The following is a 26,147-nucleotide window of genomic DNA, read 5'->3' on the forward strand; positions in this document are numbered from 1 at the left end:
GTTCAAGGAAGAAGTACAGGATTCAAACAATTTAATACAAGATAAATGAAACAGATGAAAATAAGCTGACAGAGCTACAAAATACTACAGAGCCACTTCAGGAACTGAACAATAAAAAATTTGATTGAAAACACAATAAGAAAAAATGTTTAATGGGAAAGCACAGGAAGTGCAATTACAAAGTTAAAGGTGAAGACCACAGGAGAAACACTAATGGAAAACCAAGGAGAAATACTATATGTATTTTCAGCATTACTAAAGAAGAGAACAAAACAAAGAGAAAATATACTTTAATTATAATTTTAAAATCTGAAGACATAAAAACAGATGCTACTTCTCAGAGTTTAATGGCAGGATCCAAGAAAAATCAATACAGCATGATAAAAACCAAGACAAAAATCAATCAAGTTACTGAACTTCTAGCTTACTAAAAATAGTCTACGGACATCAGACCAAAACACAAAACAAGAACAAATGAAACACCAATTTGCTTCAGCCTTCACAGCAACACCAAATGACAGTAAAGCAATGTTTGTATTTGAGAAAAAATAAGAATTAAGATGAAATGACTTTGATAATTATGATTAACCATCAGAAATAAAGGGTAATAACCTTACTTTGAAAAAGGTACTACAACAAGAAGAGAGAAAAGTCAGAAAATATCATGAATTTTCCCACTTACTTAGGAAAAAGTCAAAAGATGCTGTTTAAATTTAAATTCAGTCAAGTCATTTTTCTTTTCCTTAACTCTTCAGTAATAGCATCACTTTGGTGAAAGGACATTAATTTGAAATTAATAAATTCGTTCAGTTTAAATTCAGTTTCTATTTGTTCCATTATTTTGGAAGAGAAGTAAAAAAATAACTTCATTAGAAACACAAAGCATAAATATGATCCTATTTTTGTAAAACCATCTCTATTTACTTGTACATATGCATACAGAGATGCTGCAAATTATGTTCAACGAATGTTAATAGGTGTGAGGTGGTGAGGTGATGGGGCTTGGAATGGTTTAATGTGTTTAAAATGAGCAATACACCATCTTTTCAAATAATAAACCCATTATCCTACTTCAGTAATTGCATAATCTTTCTCAAATCCCTTTATGCCATTTTGTTCTTACTTCCCAGATAAGAGAAATGAGACACCCAAAGATGCCCCGACTTGACAGAAGAGTGACCTAATTCTGGATGATATTTTAATAAATATGTGATATATCTACTAATTTCTATCATTATCAACTCTATCGATTTGACTCAATAGAAGGAAGAATTTGTAATATAATTCAATACGCCTAGAAATAGGGTGAATGTGGCCTGGGATAGGCCACATGCAGGAGGAAATTCCAAGAAGTACTCAACAGGATGCCAACGACCCAAACAACTCACAGGAGGCAGCCACACTCCAGGTGCATGTTCCAGTATGTGACCTTTGAGGGCGCATCCAGTTCCGAAAATGTTAGACTTAATGATGTAAAGTCATACAACAAAGTTGTGAATTTCTGTTTTATGCTAGAAAAATAATAGTATCAATACTATAATCCTACAACTTCAAACTGTATTCAGTTATGTTGTATTCTCTTTCAGTCCCATCACAACTCTTGAAATAGGTAGGACAGGTGTTATTAGTTTCACTTTGCAATTGACAGAAGTAGAATTCAGAAGGAAGTCACTGGTCTAAAATCATAGAGAACTGCAGAGGCAAGACTTGCCTGTTTTTGATTCCATGTTTAATGCCCAGGAAGCTACTCATACTCTGCATAAACCTACAGCAGCGGCCCAGGGCCGACGTTTCCTTAACGCCAGTGGGGCTTTCTGAGCCACTATGGCTACTTAGTTCAAAATGAAAGAAAAGCTGGATGGCTGCTTTTACAATCTTTCTATCCTGTGTGAAGGAAGACGGCTTGGAACTTCATGGAAAAGAAACTAAAAGTAACCACACTACATACATACTTGTATATATGTCCATCACAATGAAACACATTTTTTTTTTTTAGTAGGGAATTAAAGCTTTCTCAGAAAGGTTTGCTATTGTCCTCTTAGATTCCAAACACAAGAAGTAGAAGTCACCCAGTGTTATGCTGGATGGTATAAGCAGCTGCGCATCGACAGTCATCACAGAGCAAAAGTTTTCACAGACTAATGTATATGTATAGGTATGTTTCTGACACTTGCTCTAAAGTAGCATCTGAGAAGCACTTGGCAAACATATGGCAAAGGCTGGAAAATAAGTAGAGCAAAGCCAGGTTGTGGAGCCAAGTCCACAAACCAGCCACCTCATTCACAATGACACCAACTGCTGAAATCAGCCTTAAAGAGCATATAGATGGATTTTATGCAGATACTTGTGAGCAGAAAATAATGAATGGCTGAGAAATTTAAGGAATTTATTTCATGCTTTCTACTGGCAAGTGGTAAAAGGACAAAATCAAGTGCAATGTAACTGAGGTAAAAGAAAAAAACTTTAAAATTGAGTAAAGGAAAGAACTTAATGCAAATATATATATACATATATATGTATATGTGTGTATATATATGTGTGTATACATATGTATATGTATGTGTGTATATGTATGTATATATGTGTGTGTGTATATATATATATATATATATATATATATAGCGAGAGAGAGAGAGAGAGAGTTTTTTTGTGTGTGTGTGTTTTGTGTTTTTTTTTAAGGAAAGGGCAGATGAAAACTGCTCCTGGAAGTAAGACTCTTGGTATGGCCACAAAAGAAATTTTACAAATGCTGCTAAGGTGTTTAAATTTTAGAAACTAAGCAGAAAGGCACATTATGGCATTCTATTACTCTTGGCAAGAGTGTATTACCACTGGAAATGCACAAAACAGTTTTAAGAGCCACAGTCAAATCCCTTTTCAATTCTGTAGACAGTGGCAATGTTGCATCCACTGCTGACAGTCTTAAAACTTCATCTTAATACTGACCTTGTCAATATATTTAAAATATTTAGAAAAGATCAATTTTCAAACTCTGCAATTTTCTCTCACAATCAGACTTTGTTAAAACTAACAGCACCTGACTCAAGTAGGCTTAAAAACAAGTACCGAATTTATTCTCTGTTGAAAGGCATATATAACTGAAAATATTGATCAAAAATATGAAAAACATCAATAGAAAAAATAATTCACTGGGACAAACACATTCAGTGAAATACTCACTGCTCTTTCCTTTGCAAAGACTTAGGAACTTATGAGTTATAAGATATGAAGCACAATTATTTAGTGAGAATTACATACAATATATGATGGCCAATCACAATAATATTTTACGAGTTTATCCTCAGGGAAAGTAGTAACACAATGATTCTCCTGGCCAACATCTTCAGTTATCATACAATTAGTTATAGAACAAAGACATTGTCAAAGTGTATAAGCTTACAAAGCTAACACTAATCCATTCAAACATAAAAATTTAATAACAATTGAACAAAAGCAAAGCAATACAATATCAACATCATACATAAGGAAAGGGATAAATACATTCTGCATGGTAATGAGTGAAGAAGGTTTCCATGTTTCCTTAGGGATGAGCCAGGGAAACGTCAATTTACTACCTCTGCCCCAGTTGTCTGAAGGAGTACACAAAATTGTTTAACTTTACTTTATAAATGAAATTATACTATCAGTGGTGTGCTAGCACTAGCTCAACCCCACTCATGTGTGCCAAATGTTAAATTTTAAGGAATCTTGTGAGTTAGTTAAACCTTTGAAGGCAGCCATAGTGGGAGTGTTTACACCATGGGAATTAACAAAAACTACAGATCAGGCCTCTGTACCCCAGTCCCCAGAGACAGTTCCCTAGCATACCACTTATCTACATACAAATAAGTACATAATTAATTCTCACGAAGTAAATGCACTCACACAGGCAACACTGAAGTCATGAAAAAGCACATAACTGATACACCCATTAGTCTCCTTTGTATCATCTCTGAATCAATATTCCTTCTAGAGGTCTGAAAATTTTCCAGATACTAATATGTATAGAAAGGAGCAATTTTAGCAATGAGGAGGAAGGAGGAAGGCAGTGTTAAGTTAAAGATATACCCTGGAAAATCATTTGCAAGTAACTGTGAAAGTAGACGGGCAGAAAAAGATATGGCATGACTATACATTTATTTGAAAGTAGCGGGAGTAACTGGGGAAAAGGAAATATGAAATTTTATGTGTTGTGCAGTTATATGAAGAGTTACGAGGCACATGTGTACCAGACCTGTTCAGTGTAAAACAAAACAAAAACATTATGAAATGGAGTTGGTTTAACATATTGTAGTTTCCTTAGTATCACCGTTGATTTTTATATTATCAGTATACAGTACAAGAAAAGTGCAAATAACTACAACAAATTCAGGGATACCCAGCATTTGATTATTGTTGATGTTCACAGATTTTTTTTCCTCCTGTAGTTCATACTGGTACTTGTCTGTCAGATACCAAAGTTAAAAGTCTTTCATAATCATCTTACCTTTGTGAGGAAAACCAAGACTGCAGGTGCAAAGAAGACGGCATTTGAGAGCAATCATACACCATATGGTGCAGGTATGAGAATTATGCTTGTAGGGACTGATGTGTACTAAACAAAATCAGGCTTTCTTTTTTGTCCCTGTGATCAGTTGTATCAAGTGGTTTACCGCTTTTTAATATTCATCTGAAAGTTGATTCTTAAAATAAGTTGTGGAAATTGACAGCTAAACTTGCACAAAAACAGTCTGCCTCCTCATAAATTTAAGGGATTGAAAATAAAAATTACACTTTACAGATAGCTGCGTGTGTCTAAGTATAGACCTACATCTCATATTCAGATAAGAAAGTGCTCAAGTGAGAACACCTGCCCGAAAGTCAGATTTAAAATAGAATTTTTACTTCAATTATACAATTTGACAAACCAACCTTTATTGTTTTCCTCTTCATATGGATTATTCATTCAGCCATTTGTTTCCAGAGTCACATTGATTCTACAAGAAAAGCACACAGAAACAAATAATGAGAAAAGGTTCCACATGTTCATTAATATCATTTCATTGGGAGGTGGGGGGGGAGGAATCTTAAGTCTGCAATTCTTTAAAGTCCTTGATTAGTGGAGCAACATAGAAATAATAGCTGGCGAATATTTTTTCTTTCCTTGTTTGTTTTTTGCTTGCTCTTTAGCAGACATGAAAAGGGCAAAACGGAGAAATGAGGTGAGAGAGGCAGAAACAGCAGCTATGACACTGAGACAGATCGTGGGCACCAGGTAACGAAAACCTGGACAAAGATCAGGGAGAGAAGGAGGGGAAAAAAGATGGGGGATGCAATAGAGAGAGAAGCCCGAGGAGAAAGCAGATTAAAAGTAAATTTAATATATGAAAGAGAACTCCTAAATACCCCAACTGAAGCACCTGGCTCCATCATTCTTAACAACTAAGAGATTTTTGAAATAATGCTGTTTTCCAGCGGAAATGATTTTTTTCTCTTTACAGTTGACACAAATGTGCAGAATACGTAACATGAGTACCTTTTGGTGGCTCCATGTTGGTCAATCAATACCCAAGGAATTTTTAAAAACTGATCTAAGTTAACACATGTCGCTTCTTAAAAATTAAACAAGTAAATATTTATATGGTTTCTGAAAGTTCCCAAATCCCCAGGACCATTTGGATCTTACCAAATATAATTAAATAAATATTGCTGGATTGGTGAGTTCTGATTACAATAGACCATTTGCCCCCTTTGGATGTATCTTAAAAGTTCTCCTATTTATTTTCTCTCAGCATTATGTAACTTGCTTCAGAATTTCCATTTCATGAAGCAAATTTTCTTTGGCATTCACGTAAGCCAGCTTATTAAGCACAGTTGACTTTTTTTCCATTGGAATTATACTCAAAAGGGGACACGCCTTGGAGTCCTCAGATATTCTGTGCCAATGTCTGTACTGCAGCATTGGGGAAGGTTTCCTTTTGCATGTGTTTCCATACATTTAAAGAAGAAAAAAAAAAAGAAAAAGAAAAAAAAAGCTCACTAACTCATAAAGCCTTAAAGGAAATGTAGCAGAATTCATAAGTTCCATGGGCTTGGCCTGCAGGGAAACCGGACTTTAATTTTATTCCAGTTTTAAATCTCTCTGTCTTTTTCTCTCTCCTTCCTCCCCTCTTCTTCCCTCCTCTTCCTTTCTCCTCTTCTCTTGTCTCTTTCTCATCTCAAAGTAATCTCCTAATACTCGTATATACTACACCTTTTACTACTACTAGAAATGCTACTAAAAGGCAATATAAAATAAATGCATTATTTTAATATTATACTATAGCAGAAGACTAGAAATAGTCTCTTGAAATTCAGAGTATCATTCTTCCACTTTACGTTATGAAGCCATAATACGGAATCCCTTAAAAAGAATTAAAAAGTCATTTAATATACCATGTTCTTATCAAACATATTTTGTCCTCTCTAGTCTTCAAAATATATCTAAACCAATCAGTTCCAACTTCATAGCACCACATACCCAGTACTTCAAAACTGGCTTTAATCTTACTTTCTGGCTCCTAATATCTCAAAATGTGGTTGTGATTTTTTTCTCTCTCATATTTTAATATACCATGAGCATCTTCTTGCATACATCAGGCCCTCTGCTAGCCTGGATGACACTTGTGTGCAACTAAAAAGGACACCCTCTCCAGACAGGCTAATCAGGAAGTGGGGACAGGTGACTCGGGCCTAGTGTAGACTTTCACCAGCACTCACCCCAGCTAGGCAGCCTCGTCCTAACTACTGTACTTAGCTGCGCTAATCTGCTCTGTTATTTATTTCCTTAGAATATAATTATACAAATATAATTAGTGGATCAAACTAATATGGATTTTTTTCAGGCAGTCAAAATATGTCACCAAAGCGCTTTGTAAACAGGCTATACCAACTTATATTCCCACCAGAAGAAGAAACACGGGCAAACACAGTGCCATTCCCATCTCTGTTTCCCAATACAAAACATAGCAAATTTTAGGAGATCAATAAATGTTTGCTGAATGAGTGAAGATAATAATGAGAAATGAAAGAAAAACCAAATAAAGAAAACTCGTCTTTGTATCAATTATGTGGGCATTTCTTACCCAAGTAACTAGGGCCTTAATTACATAATTTATCTTTTAGGTACGATTAATCTGCAGACTGAAATAAACATTACATGAACTATACATAACACAATACCACCCATTTTCAGCACTGTGTGATTTACAAAGTAACCTAATGATATCATTTGTTCCAGAAGCAGTTCTGTCAGTTGAGCACATGAACTATTTTAAGATCCATTTGACAGTGATGATCAGAGGTCAATTTCATACCCAAGGTACAAGTCAGATGATGTCAGGGTCCTTAAAAATCCCCTTAGGCCCAAATCTTAGAGCACAGCTCTTCATGGTTTATCTTTGCAACCATCTACAACTTAAATGTCTACCTCTGCATGTTTTAAACCTGGGGAAAGCCGGGTACAATGCGCACTATTGTTTTCCTCAAAGAGTGTGCTCAAGATCACCTCTGACTCTGCAGCTCCCATCTTACACCCCTAAACTTTAAGTACCACAAATGACAGCAAATGAAGACATAGAGTTGACAAGACCTGCCCTAGTCTCACTTCTGCCATCCACTGGCTGTGTAACCTTACGCAACTCAATCAACCTGAGGCCCAATTTCTTTCGCCATTGAAGCAGGTAAAATAATAATACCTATTGTTATCTACCCCACTACCCTAGTTGAAGCAATGTTTATACAGCAATCTGGACTTTCATACATGTAAGAATAACCACTCTTCCATAAATAGCCCAGATATTAAATAGGAAAAAAATATATATTTGCCTAAATTAAGACCACAAGATAGAACAGAAGAACTTCTCATTTTATTCAGGCTAAGAGGTCCCTGGTGTTGTTCCCCCAGATCCCCATCAAAACCAAGCCATGATATAAAATAGGAAAAAGGCACATTTCCAATACCAGTTAATATCTCATCAATTTCCTAATTAAATGATTACTTAGCTCTGCCAAATGCGTTTGTGAAATTATTCAGTAAATCTCTCAAAGCACAGAAGTTTTAAAGGTCACCGCCCTCATCAAAAACTCATTACAAATGGCTTTAGTCTTTCCTTTCCCAGCTTCAAAAATGATTCTCAATTGTCAAGTGAAGGAAAGCAAAGGGTTGGTCATTTATTTCAATATGAAAAAAGATAAAAAATAAGAACAGGCATAAGTTATTACATTTTGGAAAGAATTATATAGATTTACTTTTAAACAAAACCATTATTGCTAGAACTGCTGGTAAATATTCATGCTTTAGTGGACAGTCTGTAGAAATTCTAGTTACACCTACTTCTCTTAAATAGCTACAAACAATAGAGAATGACTTTCTGAATTCTTCACTTTCAAACTCTTGTTTTCTCCGCTAAAATTTTCACACATGGTCAGCCTGCATCCTTTAGAATTTCAAGAGAGTTCCCTAGACAACAGAAATGACCTTGGCCAGAATGAAAGTGGATGCTCCCCTCCTTAATGAATGAGGAGTTACTTCAGAATAATTACCCCAGAGTACAGGCATTATATTACCCGTAGTCACAGGATGCTGGCTCCTCATCTCATCGTAAATGATCTATTATGTTCTCAATCTTTAAAGGTTAGTGTTCAACACATCCTCCATACTCCGGGACCCATAAGTACACTCGTTGTTAGTTCCTCTGAGAACTCCTTTATGTATCTTTAAATAGAGATGGAGAAACACGTTTTAAAGATGTTTACAGATACCTGACTAGTCAGGTTATTCCACTCTCCCCACAAACATAATTTAATTGTTCTGTTTCAAATAAATTGAATTCTGGTGCTGATACAGCAATCCCATTTGGAATTCTGTCTTCTAGATTCAACTTTACAAATCACTGCTTCATTAGTTATGATCTTCTGTTTTCAGGTACTGATTTTTGATTTTTTTAAAAGTCAAGTAATAAAGGTTTATGTATACAAGTCAGTTACCATAAGTTTTAAAGCCGATTAGGGAACTCAACAGGCACTTAAGTCTGAGATATAACAGATCCAGGTTGGCCTTACCCTGTATCAAGGTTTCTAATATATATGTTGCCTTTTTTATTTTTTTCATTTAAAGTTACTTGTTTTATCTGTCGTGGTGAGTTATCTTAGGAATTAAAAACATTTGAAGGTTAAGCTAAATATTTCTGGAGATAAATGCAAATCTAAGTACGACATTTTCATATGTATTTTGACTTAAAATGTAAAAAACACAAAGCAGTAAGCTTGTTGCTAGGTGACAGGTGACACTACTGTATCTCTTCTGAACTTGTACAGCATGAGACATCTTACTGCTGAGAAAAGATATGGATTCCATGGCACACATATCGTTCTCTGTAGTGAAGTAAACTAGTGTTCACATACTTTTTTAGTATAGGCTATGGGTAGTTAGCAAATCATGTCTATAAAAATATCTGATTTTAGAGAATGCCTCTCACAATAAATAGGAAAGAATAGTTATTTTCTGTTTTGGGGTACAGGTGGGTCTATACTCTAAGTAACATCTACATATGAAATACACATAATTTTCATGATTCATGATTAAAGATTAGAGTGATAATTCTTCCATGTATCTCACTTAAGAATGTTCAAACTTTTACTAGACATCACTTCAGTTCTGGTGGGTAGAATCCATAGAGAAAGCATTTTTCTCATAATAAGTAATCCAATTTTCATTACATTTATTAACTGAAGACCATCATAGCAAAGATCTGATGAATTTTTTAAAAAAGAAAAGCACAAAAAACTTCAGTGCAGAGTATTCTCTGGACATGTTTAATAATTACACACCTACTTTCTAGCATTACGTCCTTTCCTTGAGACAAAAAACCAGGCACACATTTCCACCTCCCTACTCTGACTCGTCAGGCAATCCAGGTGACAATAAAGAAACATCAAGAACACTTCTATACCCAGAATTTCATGGTCTCACATGAATGAATGACACTTTCCACCCCACAGGAAAAGGCCATGTGCTGGCATGGAAAAGATCCACGTGTGAACACCAGACAGAGTGAACGCTGGTTTTAACAACGGGTAAGGTGACTTGGGGGCAACCTGTTTAACTTTATATGCCACCCCTTTCCTCCGTTATTAAACTGGTATAATACAACCTCTTCGGGGAGGGGCAGGGGGTAGCCTAGGAATATTGAAAAGCATAATGGATACAATGCGCATACCAAACTATCTGGCACATAGTCAACAAATATCAGTCTCATCCTTACTCCATACATGTATATCATTTACAAATTAAACACACACAGACTGATTTATAGACATTTACATCAAGTGCCCAGACTCCTCTTTCCACTTAAACTTTGCTGAGAACTAGGAACAGGCAATGACCCACGCTAGCCCACATTACACTTCCTCAGAACCACCTTCAACCATTATCCCTGTTTATCACATGAAGGGCCTGAGAATAGAGACAATGGCATCTCCACCCTAGAGTCCCACAGCATAGTGTCAATAATTCTTCCATTAAGAGAATTCAATGATGAGATAGCCAATAGAAACAGGAAGAAGGGAATTCAAAGGTCATTAATAATCTAAATGCAATAACAATCCCCTTGGAATTCTGTTACTTATGTATAATCCATTGAAAAGTCTCATTAAATTGTTTTTCCCTATTTCCAGTTTCATGTCCCCCTGAAAATATGCTTTCACCCAAGAAATGTTCACTAGTAAAAAAAAAAAAAAAAAAGCAAAGGATAATCTAGAAAGAGCAACCTTTAAGAGTTAAAGCCTCATTTGGAGAAAGGTTTGCCTGGAAGCTTGAGAAATCATTTAAGAATAGAATTCACTAAATATACAGCCCATTTTCAGAGGGAGGAGGTAAAGCAAAAGCACACTGACATGGAAATTACTCTTTTAATCTGTTTTCAGCTTACATTACACTCCATTATTCTATGCAGACAGAGAACAAATAAACCTTTAAAAGAAAGTAACCACAGCAAATGAGTTAAGCATTTATTTACATATACTGTGTTCAATATAATGGTTTGAAAAGTAATTTATGTTATGCTCATATTCAAGTGTAATTGCCATTTTATTGGGACTGCATAGTCAAAAATCTGATTTGTATTGCAAAGGACTAACAAGATGATTAAGTTCTGTCTTCATATGTCTAATTTATGTGATTTAGATTGCAACACAAATATGAGCATATGCAATCTGTACTTACACGTACAACTACTTCATATGTAACTACATTCTGCCAAAAGTAACTTGGCCACACACACGTTTGTATTCCCATAAGAACCCTGACATCCTTCTCTTAATCCTCTCAACGTGTTTGAAACCAGCATGCTAAAAATGTTCAAGTCTTTGGATTTTTTTAAGAGGCTGGAAGGAGAGAAGAAATAACAAGAGCGCCCAGCTATGTTTTAACCTCCAGTTCATGCCTTAGCACTTTTATGTAAGTATAATGTGGTTGTAGGATTTATATACAGAAAAGCAAACTTAAAATTTTGAAAACAACTGACAATAAAATCATGATAAACACATATTTGGCACCAATTAAAAATGCATAATTCACACAGCTTAATAATTTATTACTTCACTTCAATGGGTGCTATCTGAACACAGCTAAGGTATACATTATTGGGTAATGAATTTTATATACGAAAGATCTATGACATATTCAACAAAAATATGTTGCCTTATTTAGTATGCAGTATACATATTTGGCTTTCCTATTAATTGTTGTTGCCTTCTGTGTTTAGCTTGCCAATGCTAAGCAAGATAAATCCCATTGAAATGCACAGTAAACAGTTTGCTTAGGAAGTAAATTTATTTTCTGGTCCATTACAACAATAGTTGATTAAAATATGCTGCTCCTATCCAGTTTTGAATTAATTCCTGTGAAATAAAACAAATATTTATTAAAATGTTGGCAAAACATTCCGTTAAACTGTAAAACCTGAGTAGAAAAACAAATGGCACACAATTATGGATGACATTTAAATGAAATTTGCATTCTTAAAATATTTAAAAATTATTAGAAAATACCAGATGATGTATTTTTAGGATACTTTTATGTTCAACCTCTTCTAACATTTGAACCCAAAGCAGTTTTATCACGGGAAGATTTTAAAATACAATATGAAAGACGGATCAAAGAACCAAACAGATTTGTTTTACTGACATTTTGACATAGTGATACAGAAACAAGAGGATTTATTTGATGTTTTTAATGAATATCTTATGGGCTGCTGAGAGCCTTACTGAACAATAGTTTTGACCAGCTGAACTCATCAATCCAGTTTGTGCATTCAGACATCATAATCATTGTCCTATATAGCTCGTAATCTGGTCCACAATGCATAGCTACGTAGCCATCATAACAAATACATAATCAATTAGTATTTCTCAGTGATGAGCAAATTAGTAGACTGTCAAATGGATTACATAACCATATGCTTCTCCCATTACTAAATAATGCCAGAAAAACAAAATACTATTTGTTGAGAATGACAAATGATATATTAGGTTAGTTCTTGTTTATAAGGGAAGAAAAAGACTCCTTTAGAAACTGAAAAATACCAAAATTGGAGGTCCAGTGAAATATAATCCAAGCAATTGTGAGGTGATGAAGGCCCACTGATTTACAATAGTGAATTTATTACATGGTACCTATATGCTGCTATTAATTCATCCATGAATCGCCTACATGCCAGGAAGTGAGGACCTTAAAAATCGTATGCCACAGTACCTGATTTAAAGAAGCCCACAGACAACATAAGTGAGACAAATATAAATTAGTAAAATAAGTACAACAATAATAGCACCATCTATTGAATGTTTACCATGTTTAACACTGACTAGGTGCTTTTACATATATTTAATAAATTTGTGTACAAAGATTAGCCATTTCAATGACCTAGGATTAATGCCCACATTTTACAATGAAAATAACTGTGATCAAAGTATATAATCTCTAACCTATATCAGGCTGACACCCTTAATTAATCATAGGAATTCTGGTGAAAGAGCCAAGTATAATGGGCGTTTAAGGAACCCATACAGGTCTCACAGAGGAAGTGAAACAAAGCTGAGTCTTGACAAGTGGGGAACAGAAGACATTTCAGGGAAAAGGGATGTATTAGGAATTAGGACATTTAAATCTGACTAAACATTCATACAATCACATATGTAAATACATATGTGCATACAGTGTACACAAATATGAAAAATTTACTAAGAACAAGTGTACACACACACAATGAGCATCAGATAATTTAAAATACGATTTAAAAAAGCTAATTCTATGAAAACGTGACTTTGAAAGACCTTTCTCATGAACTGTGCCACATTTCATCATTTAAGATTATTTGTGACATCTCTGACCCTCACAGACCACATATTTTAAAATATTTATTGTTCAAACATAAATCAATGAAAATACACCCACAGACAGTAGTACACATGCACATGTACACACACACACACACACACACACACACACACACACACACACACAGCCAAACAGTGGTGGAAAATATGACTAGAGAGAAATTCCTGAAGCGTATGTAAATTATATAAGTTTATCTTTTTATAAATACTCTAGAATATTCAAATGATTTTGAAAAATAATAGTGTAGCAGCCAACACATATCAAAAGCATTTTGAAAAATAATCTCAAAACAAAAATTTGCCAACTGCAGGCTTAAAAACCTACTTGGAGACATACATAAAACTAAAATACTAAAATCAGGATTAGTCTTATAAATAATATATGGATTAATCTCTATTCTAATTTTTAAGACGTGTTCAAAAGTCAAATAACTATCACATAATCACTGGAAGTAAGCAGGTTACGCTCACATGTACTTCCCCAATTTGTATGGGGAATGTATTTTTACATTTTAATTTAAATATAATGTCATTCAAAAAACATACGATTTTAAAAGTACAGTCCCTTAAATTCCCTAAATTTATTCCTGAAGGTGACTAAATACATCTTGGGAGATGCAGCAAGCGAAAGCTGCTGGCCAAAGAACTGAATTCAAACTGTTCTCTGAGTAGGGTGGTGTCAATTCTCAGTAATAGCAGGAGAGGAGGAGTGACTGGTTAAAGCATCAGCAAACACAGACTTACGAGTGCTAGGGACTGTTTCAACTACTAACTACCCTACTTGTACGGTCCTCAAAACCTTGTGAGGGATGTAGTGTTATTCCTCTCATTTTACAGACATAGAAACACAGATTATCCAAATCGTAGGGTGGTGTCCAGGATATGCATGCATCACTTCAAAGTTAGCTATCACCCATGGACCAATCCAGTATCAAGAGGTGGCTATATGAACCCCTCTTGGTCACAGGAGGGCAAGCAACTTGACAGGCATCTAGTCTTCCAACTCTCTGGAATAACCCTTTATACCTGGCAGCAGTTTTTAATGCAAGCAAATTATATGATGCGTTTTGTTTGGAGTTTCTATTGTCCTTAACAATATGCCGAATTCTTGTAGCTCACCATAAAACACTATTTGCTTGGTGAGACTCGTGTCGAAATAGATGGAGAAAGCAATATGGTCATTCTTCCTTTATTACTGCAATACTGCCATTAACTGTTATGTGCCAACTGGTAAATTAACTAACCTATCTGGGCCTCAGCTTCTTCACCTATGAAATTAAGGGGTTTGAAAGATCTTCAAGTCTCTTTCCATTTACAATATTGTGGGTCCTATGAATCCTATGTTTTAAAAATGCATAGGGTTGCCAGGCATACACTATGCACTAGAATACATTAACCGAGTTTGCGTTCTAACTCTGAATTGCTGAACTCACGAAATTTACCCAAACTTCTCATTCCCAGTGGCCCCTAATCTGCTCAGGGTAGGTATAAAATGGATAACTAATGTGTCAATTGTAACTTAGCACGCCACATATCTCTACTATATGGCATGAAGAGAAATGCTTAGGAGATAAAAAGGGGACAACGGAGTGAAATATTTTCACTATTTCTAAAGCTCAGCCTGTGGACACACCAGTAGCTGAACAATCCTGGGGGTGGCCCTGGAGAATTCTGAGGGTAAGCAGGGAGGATTTCCCTTCTAAGCACAGTTCCATAAAGCACGGCATTGTAACAGAGTTTATCTGTGACTGTCAACAATTTCCTTCCCTACAGTTGTACCACAGCTACGCCAAATGCTCAGAAATGCATCTATTACTTCGTCTTGTATCATTTAAAGGAGTATATTATTTATAATACTATCCCAGCAGGAAAAATACAATCCGTAAATCAGGTACGTGCCAAGCAATGTGGCAGGTACTTTACACGCATGATCTCAGGTAATCCTCACTGGGGAGAGGAGATATTAACCTCCACGTTACAAGGGAAGAAATAAGAGTGTGATGGCTGCGGAATTGCACAGCCGGGATATGAACACACTCTGATTTCAAAGTCCCTTCTGTTTTCTTCATGCCATACACAGTGCCTCTCACTGGAAGCTTCCGAGCGTGAGCTTGAGGGAAGCGCTATGCCTGAGCAAACGTCTAGTTACAGATGTGGCCAGACTTCAGGAGTGCCACCACGCACTGAAAAGGCACAAACTGCCACAGCAGCATTTACTTTGTGGATCCAAGCAGCCACGGAAGAGACTGGTGTCCTCGTTCACAGTTCTGACCGGGAGCCACTGCCGGTCTAAGTCTTGCGACAGCCACCGTCTGGGTAGCATTTCTCCATGTATGTTCTGTAGACCGAGGGGTTTAAATTAAACAAAGTGGAGTAGAGTTCTTATTTGCCAGTGATTTTGTTTTTAATGTAGGTTTTCCCAGAGATGCAAGAACACTCCCACAGACACCCTAGAAGTCTCAGGAGCCTCAGAAGGTACTGGAAAGTAGCTCTCCCATTTTTGTAAGACCACAAACTGCAAACTTCACGAGAGGCACTTACGAATATGTTTCCTTAAAATTACCTTATTAGCTCCAGAATACTAAATGAGATTTAGCATCCTCCAGCGCTGAATTCAAATCTCAGCTTTTCTATTTCCAAATTACAGAGCCATGGCCTAGTCCCAATCTCTCTAAAATTCAGTTTTTCAACATCCACAGAAATGGCTAAAATAATGCCTACCTTGCAGCATGTTTGCTGTGTCTGGAGAATCTAAGAAATAAAATTTGCAGAAGCCATTTGATACAAATACTAGCTATTATTAAATTATTATTTTTCTTATTGATATCGATAAATACTACTCTGGTTTTTAAAACACAGAACTAAGCAATATTAGTAGGCCATAGAATCTGCCAGAGCCCAAAGAAGATCAGAAAAAAACACACCACATGAACCTCTGTGAGTAGCCTACATTATTAAATCATTCTAATTTAAGAGAAAGAGTTACTAAGGCAAACAGATTTCCAGAAAACATACATACATACATGTCATACTCTCCTTTTATAGAGAAAGAGGAGCAACAGAAGATGAGTTTATAATTTTTCATAGTAATATGATCCATATAAATTAAAACCCACAGATGTAAATTACGATCATGCTGAAAATCCATCATCCAGAATTCCTGTTTATGGTGATTATTTGGCTTTATTTTTAAAAATTTAATTACTTAATATTACATCTATTCCAGAATTAGTCAGACTTTGGCTCTCAACTGCTACACTCTCTCCTTTATTGCCTCATTAATATCATCGGTCTTATTCCCTTAATTATGGGGAAATCCACACTTTGATCTTTTACTATGAACGTTAATCACTCATTCACTGAGTCAACAAGTATTTACCCTCCTTCCTCCTCTTTCCAACTAAATCCTTAGTGTTGCTAAACAGGAAGGAGGACGCTAAGTTTCAGAAAGCATGGATTTCAGCACCCTAAAACAAAACTGCCATGAAAGAATAAATTCGCACCATATAAAATCTCTGCTCACTGTACTGAAGAGACTAAAAGCCAAGCAGTGCTATCAGTCCACCAGTCACGCATCTACTGAGCATTTGAAATGTGGCTGGTCCACATTCAGTCATTCTGCAAGTGTGGAATACCCACCAGATCTGAAAGACCTTTTATCAAAAAAGGTAATTTGAATATTTATCATTTTACATTGATTACATGTTGAATTGGTACTACTGTGGCTATATCGGGTTACATAAAATATATTACTAAATTTAATTTCACATATTTCTTTCTAACATGGCAATGAGCAACTCTAAAATGACTTAAACTGCTTGTATTGTATTTGTAGTAAGCAGTACTGGTCAAGGTCCCACACTTCAAAGCCTTGTACACCAGAATGGGAATTTTCTTAGCTTCTCATTGTATTTTATATAGAATTTAATGACATGTCTACTTTGTCCACTAAACTCCCAGAAGATAATTTTCTTGTTTAATCTAGCATTTAATGCATCTGGATGTAAATGCATCACAACATGCACTGCTAATTGAGCACATTCTTTACCTCCTTAGAGAGTGATAGTTGTAAAGATTGAATTTGGTGTATTTTTATCTCACCAGATTATCCATCTTTGAAAACTCTGCAAAGTGAGCTCAAAAATGTTGTGTGTGTCTTCCAAAAAGCACAGTCACTCACGCACAGCCATGCCTGAACTCAATGTCAAAGGGTTTCCATAATCCTCATAGTCTATTAAAACTAAAAGATTCCCGGAGGACCAGAAATGTAACCTAACGTTCACTGTTATGTCCTGAAGCATAGCTGTATATAAATTGATAAAATAAAATGTAGCCTATTCTGCATCCATATCCACTCCTGCTGATGGGAAATGCATTGGACAAAATATACATCATTAAATTGAACACAGCTAGTATGTTATGTTACAGCACCGCTTGGAAACTCAAGCCAAACAATCCTCATAAATTTCAAAATGTCAAACCTACTGACAATAACATTTTCATCTATTCTGTGTCTTACTGTTGCTCCTTGTATGTTGCTCTTCAGGCATTCTTCTGAATAACTAAATTTCATTAACAGAGTTTATAATTTTCATATTGTACAAAAGCGGTGAAGGAATTCATTGTACATTTATGGAATTTTGCAGCTCTTTTGTAAACATTTAACAGCACTTAAAAAACAACCACACATTATAAGTTATACTAGCCCCCATTGTCTTCATGGAGTTACACGCAAAGAAAATGTTTTCAATCACGTGATTTCTACCAACACCTCTTTCCTGCTGGGCTCGTCAGACGCACTTTATGAGCGAGAATGTTGCCAGTCTGGATCCATCCCTATCAGGCAACAGAAGCAGGGCTATGCCCAACAGACACTGCTTCGCTGACAAATTAAAACCTTGGACATCAGACAGAGGATCCACCTGGTTAAAGAGCATGTGGATTTGATTCTTCTGAGTCTGCAGACGGACTTTACGAGAGGACAGTTCTCCACAAGAACTGACATAAACACAAGAGAGGCAAAGGATTCCTGGAACCCATAACCCTGAGGCACCCTGGAAGTGCGGGGCCACGCATGAAGTTACCAAAAGGCTAACTCAGTGCTTCCCAACCTTTATCACCTCACCCTCCAGGGTCTGAGGAAATCAGTCCTATCACAGCATACGTATAACCTACCCACAGTACATCAAATGGGGAGCTCTGGGCTCATTAATTTAGGGAGCTACAAATCTAAATGCTAACAGGAGCCGGGAGGCTGAAACAGAGGCGTGCAGCCAGCCAAAATAAGGCTGGAAACAGCAGGGACAAGGAACGCCCTCTGCCATAGGCCAGTGCAACTCAGCTTCTGACAACAGATGCCCTGTAGCTATATTCAAGTGAAATGAAGTCAGTACCCACTGATGGAATCTGCTAATTTTTAAAATATTAGCTGTACCGCTGTACTGACAACAAGAACCAAAACAAAACTACTGTCCACACATCAGCCGATTCAAATATGTGCTGTACTGTTCTGGCCTTCAGATGCAAAATATCTAGGAGGACAAGGAAATTACAAACCAGAGAGACCCTAGATTTACCTGGGCCTTTCAATGAATGGTGTACCAGGAGGAACATAAATGCGTATGATAAAACATGGTGCTTCTTACGAAGCATCAATTTTACGTGCAGATTATTTTTTGAGAATTTGTATTTAAAAAAACAGTATGTTATGAATACAGTTCAAAAAAAATCACAGATGTTAAGTAAAACAAGAGGGTCAGAATAGATTTGCTGCACGCAGCAGGCTATTGTCGACCACACACCTGGATTAGTTTCCTTTTCTAAGGAAAAGTTTGAGAAGTAAGCTATTGGGCAACCCTTGGAGGGGACAAGTAACTCTTAAAACTAGCTCTGAATAAAATAAGATTGCCAAGTATCCTTCCATAGTTTGAATTGCTCATCAGCTCAGACCTGCTTAGATTGCTAATTTAAATATAATTTGCATTGTTCTAGAAGGCCCCTGGAATACTGCATTTCAGGAGTAAAGGCCTGCCAGCCCCGTGGGTAGAGGGCACCCCGCTAACACAATATATTTGCCCATTCTAGGCCAATAAACAGTTTTCTTCATGTGTTCTGCATTTGTTTACTGGCAATGAATAAAACATTAAAATTGCTCTTTTGAATATAAAGCACTGTAATTCTTGCAAATGATGAAGTTATTCCGGCTGTAGTTTAGGGTACTAAGGATGTTATTTATAGAATAAAACCCATTATCACTACTCAAATATTGAACAAGAAGAGTTTGTATTCAAAGATAAAATTGCCACAGGGGACTTGATATAGAAAATATGGCTGGAGAGATATGGGATGTATATTAAAATTTATATACTGAAAAGAAAAAAAATATATTTAACAGGTATATTTAATATTCCAGTAGCATCAACTAGAATTGTTAAAATTATAGTTGCTGACATTTCAATTATTACCTATTTTCAGTGCCTTAAATTCAATCCAAAAATTTTCTGCAGGCCCAAAAGTAATGTACTTTACAAGGTCTCAGTATGCAAATGATTTTTTTGTTGGTGTTCATTCAGCATGTTGAAACTTTCAGGAAAAAGACCAAAGGCTTTTTTTTTACAGGTTTTCCTCCCAGGACCACCAAATTTTGAAATGAACATAGTAGGGATTTAAGACAATGTTTTTCCAAGTGAGGCAGAGAGGTTAAGAGTTTGCCATGGGTATTTAAATGATAAATGGTAGAGTCAGGAATCAAACCCAAGCATTTTGACACCAGACTCTGTGCTCTTAGCTACTATAGTTTATTGCCTTTTCATTTTCACAAGGGGATGGCAGTATTTTTATATATAACAGTTTATAGATCGTATTAGTATAGTATACATACTATTTTATTATATACCTATAATTTAAAACAATGTTAGAAAATGTTCATTCTTATCATCTATTCTGGTATCTTACAACTCTTACTGTTACGATATACAGACCCATGTCTAACTTAAGGCTACTGTAACCCTCAATGCAATTACAATTTTACATGTAATTCTTTGGGTAGTAGTTGAAGTTCCAAATAGATTATATTTTCAGTGGACACAGGGGCATTCTAGGGCTGAATGAAGCTACTTAGCTTCTCTAGGACCCAGTTTTCTCAAATATAAAACAGCAGTAACAGTGCCTACATCATAGGATGGAGATAGGAATTAAGTGAAATAATGCAAGTAAAGTGTTTAGCAGTGCCCGGCACACCAGAAACACTCCATAAATATTAGTTATTATTATCATTGCTGTTGTTAACTCCCACCCTCATGTCCTTGTGATTTACATGGGTTTTGGCACATTAAATAAATGAATGAGTACTTTAAGACTTTTTAAACCACCACCACCAGCCCTCCATATACAGGCAAACCCACCCTTTTGCCCCATAAGCATCACTATCTCACAAACATGATTTTGTTTCCTCTACCTAAAACACTATTCCCCATACTCATTTTCATCTGGCTAACACCAACTTTTCATCTAAGTTTTGGCTCCTTTTCTTGTTTTATGGAAAGTCTTTTCTTAAAACTATTATTCACCCTTGCTTATGCTTTTTCACTGGGCTCTCTTCTGGACACTAATTATCAAAGCACTCAATACCAAGTCTTCTTGGGGTCTTTTTACTTGTTTAATATCCCACTAGACTACAACGCTTTAAGGCAGACACTGTCTTTTTACCACTATAAAGATATAGAACATAAGAGATGTTTGATAAACATTTGTTAAACAAACAAACACATATTTCTAACTGAGACACTTTTCCATGAGTCTCACTTCCTCACCAGGTGAAATACTGGACTTAGGATATGGTCCAATTTTATAAATGAACAAACAAGGAAAAAATGAAAAAAGGAAAAAGTGTTTTTTTTTAATGGACCAAAATACCTTGACAAGTTCCTCCCAAAAGATGGTCAAATGGCAACTAACATATGAAAGATATACATCAACACTAGTCATTAGAAAAATGTGAATTAAAGGAGACACCAATACACAGCCATCAGAAAGGCAAAAATAGAGAGCAAAAAAATATGGAAATAACGAAAAATGGGGCATGTGCAATTTTCATGTAATGTTGATAAACGTCTAAATTGGTACAGTCACTTAAGAAAACTGTTTGGCAGTATCTTCTAACATGAAAATATATTCCTTAAGATTCAGCAATTCTACTTCTAGAAATATGCTACACAGAAATTTGTACATATGTGCCCCAAAAGGCATTTATAAGAATATTCATAGCAGCTAAATATGAGAAACGTGCATCAACAGTAAAATGGATAAAGAAATCTGTGGAAGCTTTTTGACACATTCATACAGTAGAATATTATACAGCAATAAAAAAGAACATGATTGAATCTCAAAAACATAATGTTGAGTGACAAAAGCCAGACAAGGGGTCATGTTGTACCCCTGTGGTGTTCAGGCACAGGCAGTCATCTGTGGTGATGGAGATGAGATAGCAGTTGACACTTGTATGAGTGGCTGTTGGTAATGTTTTACGACTTAAACATTGAGCGTATACGTTCACTTTGTGGGAGTTCATCCATTTGTACATTTGTAATATGTGCATTTTTCTGCAAGTGAACTGTATTCTGGTGAAAACGTGAACTAAAAATAAGTGAATACATAAATGCCCACAAACTAAAAAAAGCAACAACAAAAAGTCAACATAGATGATTCATAGAACTACAGGAAGTCTGAAATCCTCTGAACATGACTAGTCACTTGCTTTTATTTGAGAACTCATTTGATTGTATTTCTAACTGCTCTCTTTATTGGGAAATTCTATTTTAATCTATTTGCTAAATATAGACTATATACACACAGGTTTATCATTGCCATAAAAAATGATGGAAGAGCAGAAATGAGCTTATTATCATTTCATTAATAGAAATAGAAGTAAAAAAGGAAAGCAGTTTTCCTTAGATAAGCTGCCAAATGTCTACAGCGATATCAATGATACGCACACGTATTTACTTTTATACTTTCACATACATCTCAAACAAATGGTCTGAGTTGGAAGTAATTAGCCAAGGAGCAGTGAAGACATGGAAAAGCAGGGGCCTGGCGTACCAGACTGTCCACCCTCAGAGAAGCAAAGAGGGTGAAACATCAGAGCACACAGTCCCAGAGCTGTCACCAAGGGTCACTGCTGACTCTGCTACAGACGGGGAGGGTACAGGGGGCACCGAATTACTCAGAGGTGCCTGTCAGCTATGTGTTACCTTCCAGAACACTGTCATAGGAGAATGTGAGAAAGGAGGGTTGGAACAACCAGGGCCATGAGAAACCCTTTAAAAGTCCTTATCATCGTTGTCTGCTACTTTTTTTCAATTAAAAAAAGTATCAAGGCAACAACCATCTTCAATAAGTGAAACTGCAAGGGCAGTTTACCAATTTTAAATTAGTAATAATGTTGCTACACCATGAATTCTTCATTTTCAAACCCTTGCTCATGAGAAATTTTTCAGGATCTCCCATACTTCTCCTCTCCCTCCCTCCCTCCAGTTATTCTGCTTTCTTATGCATAATACATGGCTAATTATCTCCAGCAAAAGTGACTTAAGATGCAGAAATGCCCCATGGGGGAGCTCACCACTGCTGAAAAGGTATGCAAAATAAATCCACACTATAATTTCAACGAGGCAAAATCACCTTTGGGAATGGGTCACTGTACAAACCGTTCATAAATGTAGTTTTTACCAGATATGCCATTTCTGTTTTATTGGAAATTATGTTTAACTCCATAACATTCGAATATTTAGGCAGCATCTTAGTCTTGTCATAAATGATTCAGCAAGACCTATTACGTTGAAAAGGCACACCATGTTTTTGTTTTTTACTGATGAAAACAACCAACCAATGTCAAACATGCATTATTCATCTAATAGAAATTACAAATAAAAGTGTATATATTTCTATTCCCATTCTATTAACTCTCCATGTGAAGATTTCAAACTGAAAAGAAATTTTTAGCTATACAATAATTCAATTTAATTCCATTTCATTGTAACTTTTTTTGGATAACAAATATATCCATCGTAAATCAGTACAATTATTATAGAACTATCACAGAGAGCAAGCAGTTTCCATTTATGGTGTTCATGTTGAAAAATTAGATTTCTCCATCAAGAAACTTACTCATAATAGGTATTTTTAACTTACAAGTCCTTTGCAATTAAAGATCTATATGTTTAAATAAAAGTAGGAAACAGATCGATAAGAGCTGCAACGCTTCTCAGCATTAGACTGAGAAATAACATTTCTTCTTCTCTGGGAAATGTCTTTTTCTTATGGAAAAAATGCTTCCAATTTTAATATTTTAAGAAGATAAAAAATCTGCTCCTTTAACTATTTCGTCAACAAAAGCAAAATGAAATTGTCCAGACTGCAAACCACTCGGAACCTCTCTGGTGTTTTCTTTCAGCTCCCTCTGTAATAGTGACATAAACTCCATCTATGGTTCCTGTGCTCATCTGCTCTCCTGGCTCAGTGTCAAGCCCTGCATGTTAAATGTTAACTGTCAGGCAGTCATAACATCTCAACAATCCCATCCTCTTTGGGGATCCAACATAAAATGACATTCTGTTGAGTGGGAAATCCCAGGGCCTATGGCCATGTCTTAAAGGGGTCTGACATGCTGGGAAAGAAAAATGCAGCCTGCCTTTACAATGAGGTCATTCTTACATGGAATTTGATTGTACAGGAGATTCTACAATCCTCACATTTCTATTCGCCAAAATATCTTTTAGTGTATACATACTTCAAGAAGCAATGTCAGAAATTTTATTTCCCACTTTTTTAAATGATGCAGTACTCCTGGACTAAAGAAAGCAACTGCGATACACAGAAACACAGGGAAGGCTGGCAGTCCATGCCAGGAATGGATGCAGGCAATCTCTACTCCCAGTCAGCCTATCACCACTCTGCTGAGGAAAAAAGATGGGCACCCTCATTACTACAGGGCCAGTCCCACGAAGATGGCAACGGTACTGAACAGATGCCTACTGCCTCACACTCCAATTCTTAGCATGGCGAGGACACTTGACAAAATGCAATGATTTAGAATACACTCCAATTTTTAAGGAAGTCAGTGTTATAGTTAGAAACAGGATTAATGAAACCTCTTAAGACCCGTGCTTTCTGAGATTTATAATCAGGTGGAAATAGAGAAAGAGCAGGAGATCAAACAAGTGTTTAGACTCTCCCATCAAAATACGGAATGAAAAAAAGATTTTAATGCCGGCCACTTCCTTTGCAATTGTGGAGAAAGATGACTGACGACTTTGATTTTTCATTACCATCAAGATCTGAACCCTTTCAAGTCAGCTACTACATAATTGTATCCAATAAATCCTATCTTGGAGAAAAGGTGATTTCAGGTAAAGGATACACAGAGAAAAAGAGGCGAAAGAAAAAAAGCAATGTAAAGTCACTCAAAAAGAACAGTTGGTGTCATGAGTAAAATCAGTTTGATTTGTTACTATTAAGTTCATAAAATTGCTACTCACATCTGGATTGATCAGACATTTTGACTTGATAGCGTCACTTTTCTTATCAAGAATAAAAAGAGATGACTTAATATAATAAATCCTATTCTATTAAATATACTTCAGTTTAAGGCAATAAGGATCATGGAAGTTGACAGTTGATAATTCCATGTCTCCAAGAAACTTTCAATAGAAGAGGCTACAAGCAGGACAGGATGCACTTGAGATCTCGATACAGGAGATTCTGTTAAGTGAATGCCTGGGATAAGCAGGGAGGAAGAGAGGAGGGGAGGACAGGTGGGAGGGGGGCAGGAAGGGAGGGAAATACAATAGAAACATCAGCTTTGGTGTAAGATACAGAGCAGGGTTGGAACTGACTATTACAGTCATGTAGGAGTTGACTGTGTACATCTCTACACAACCCTGTAACTACACTTTTGTAGCTTGAAATCCATTACAGTCAGTGCATGTACGTCAAGGAAATCAGCAAATGCAACAAGTCAGGGCTTTTTGTTCAGACAGCCATTTACCAGTATGCCACTGGTTAGATCTAAATTACAAGGCTCAGTGTCAGTGTCCTACCAGTAAAATGGAAGTGCTATCATCTCCCTCAGAGGAGTCATATGAAAATTAAATACAATAATGCAAGAGTGCTTCGTAGACATACAAGAAGCGCAGATCGTTATGACTATCATTACTTTCAAGAATTAGCAATCAAGCATACATCACAGAAAACCATCCCCGAGAACTTCACCAATAATAAGGTCTATCAAAGGCAGCGCTAGCCAGACCACAGGCTTCAGAGGTTGAACAGTAGCCGCCAGATCAGTTGTGGAGTTCAGAAACAAAACAAAACAGAAAAGGTAGTTAGGGTCACAACAGGAGGCTAGCAAACATGCAAACTTGACAGGGAAACCAATACAAAATGAACTCAATACAGCGGCATGCATACGAAGCCCTGCACATGAAACAAACATGCATGACATCTGATATTTTTCTGTCTTCTTCCATCATTTAAATGCACTGTTACTAAGCAGGAAACGGCAACAATGGGATACCAGAAATAAGACACTAGGCACATCAGAGGTATTAAAAACAACCTCTCTCTCAGTCAGCAGCCCTAAAGGCACAACCCAAACACGGAGTCTACATAGAAAAAGGTGCATCGCAAGACCTGGAGGAATGAGACCATCATCACACAATACAATGGTGAGGCTC

At 36.2% G+C, this 26,147-nt stretch overlaps 1 protein-coding gene across 16 annotated transcripts in view; it reads right to left on the reverse strand.

The window, feature by feature from the left end:
- KLF12 (KLF transcription factor 12) overlaps positions 1-26,147 on the reverse strand; it is a 511,365-nt gene that overhangs the window by 274,125 nt on the left and 211,093 nt on the right. For 15 of the 16 annotated variants that reach the window (XM_074329362.1, XM_074329360.1, XM_074329370.1 and 12 more), the window contains one exon: positions 4,912-4,976. The exons of the other annotated variant lie outside the window; for it this stretch is intronic. In XM_074329362.1, the coding sequence (XP_074185463.1) occupies positions 4,912-4,932 (21 nt within the window). In that variant the 5' untranslated portion in view covers positions 4,933-4,976. The remainder of the gene's footprint in view (positions 1-4,911; positions 4,977-26,147) is intronic. 16 annotated transcript variants of the gene reach the window in all.

This window comes from Rhinolophus sinicus, linkage group LG04 (assembly GCF_036562045.2).
Source record: "Rhinolophus sinicus isolate RSC01 linkage group LG04, ASM3656204v1, whole genome shotgun sequence".
Classification (NCBI taxonomy): domain Eukaryota; kingdom Metazoa; phylum Chordata; class Mammalia; order Chiroptera; family Rhinolophidae; genus Rhinolophus; species Rhinolophus sinicus.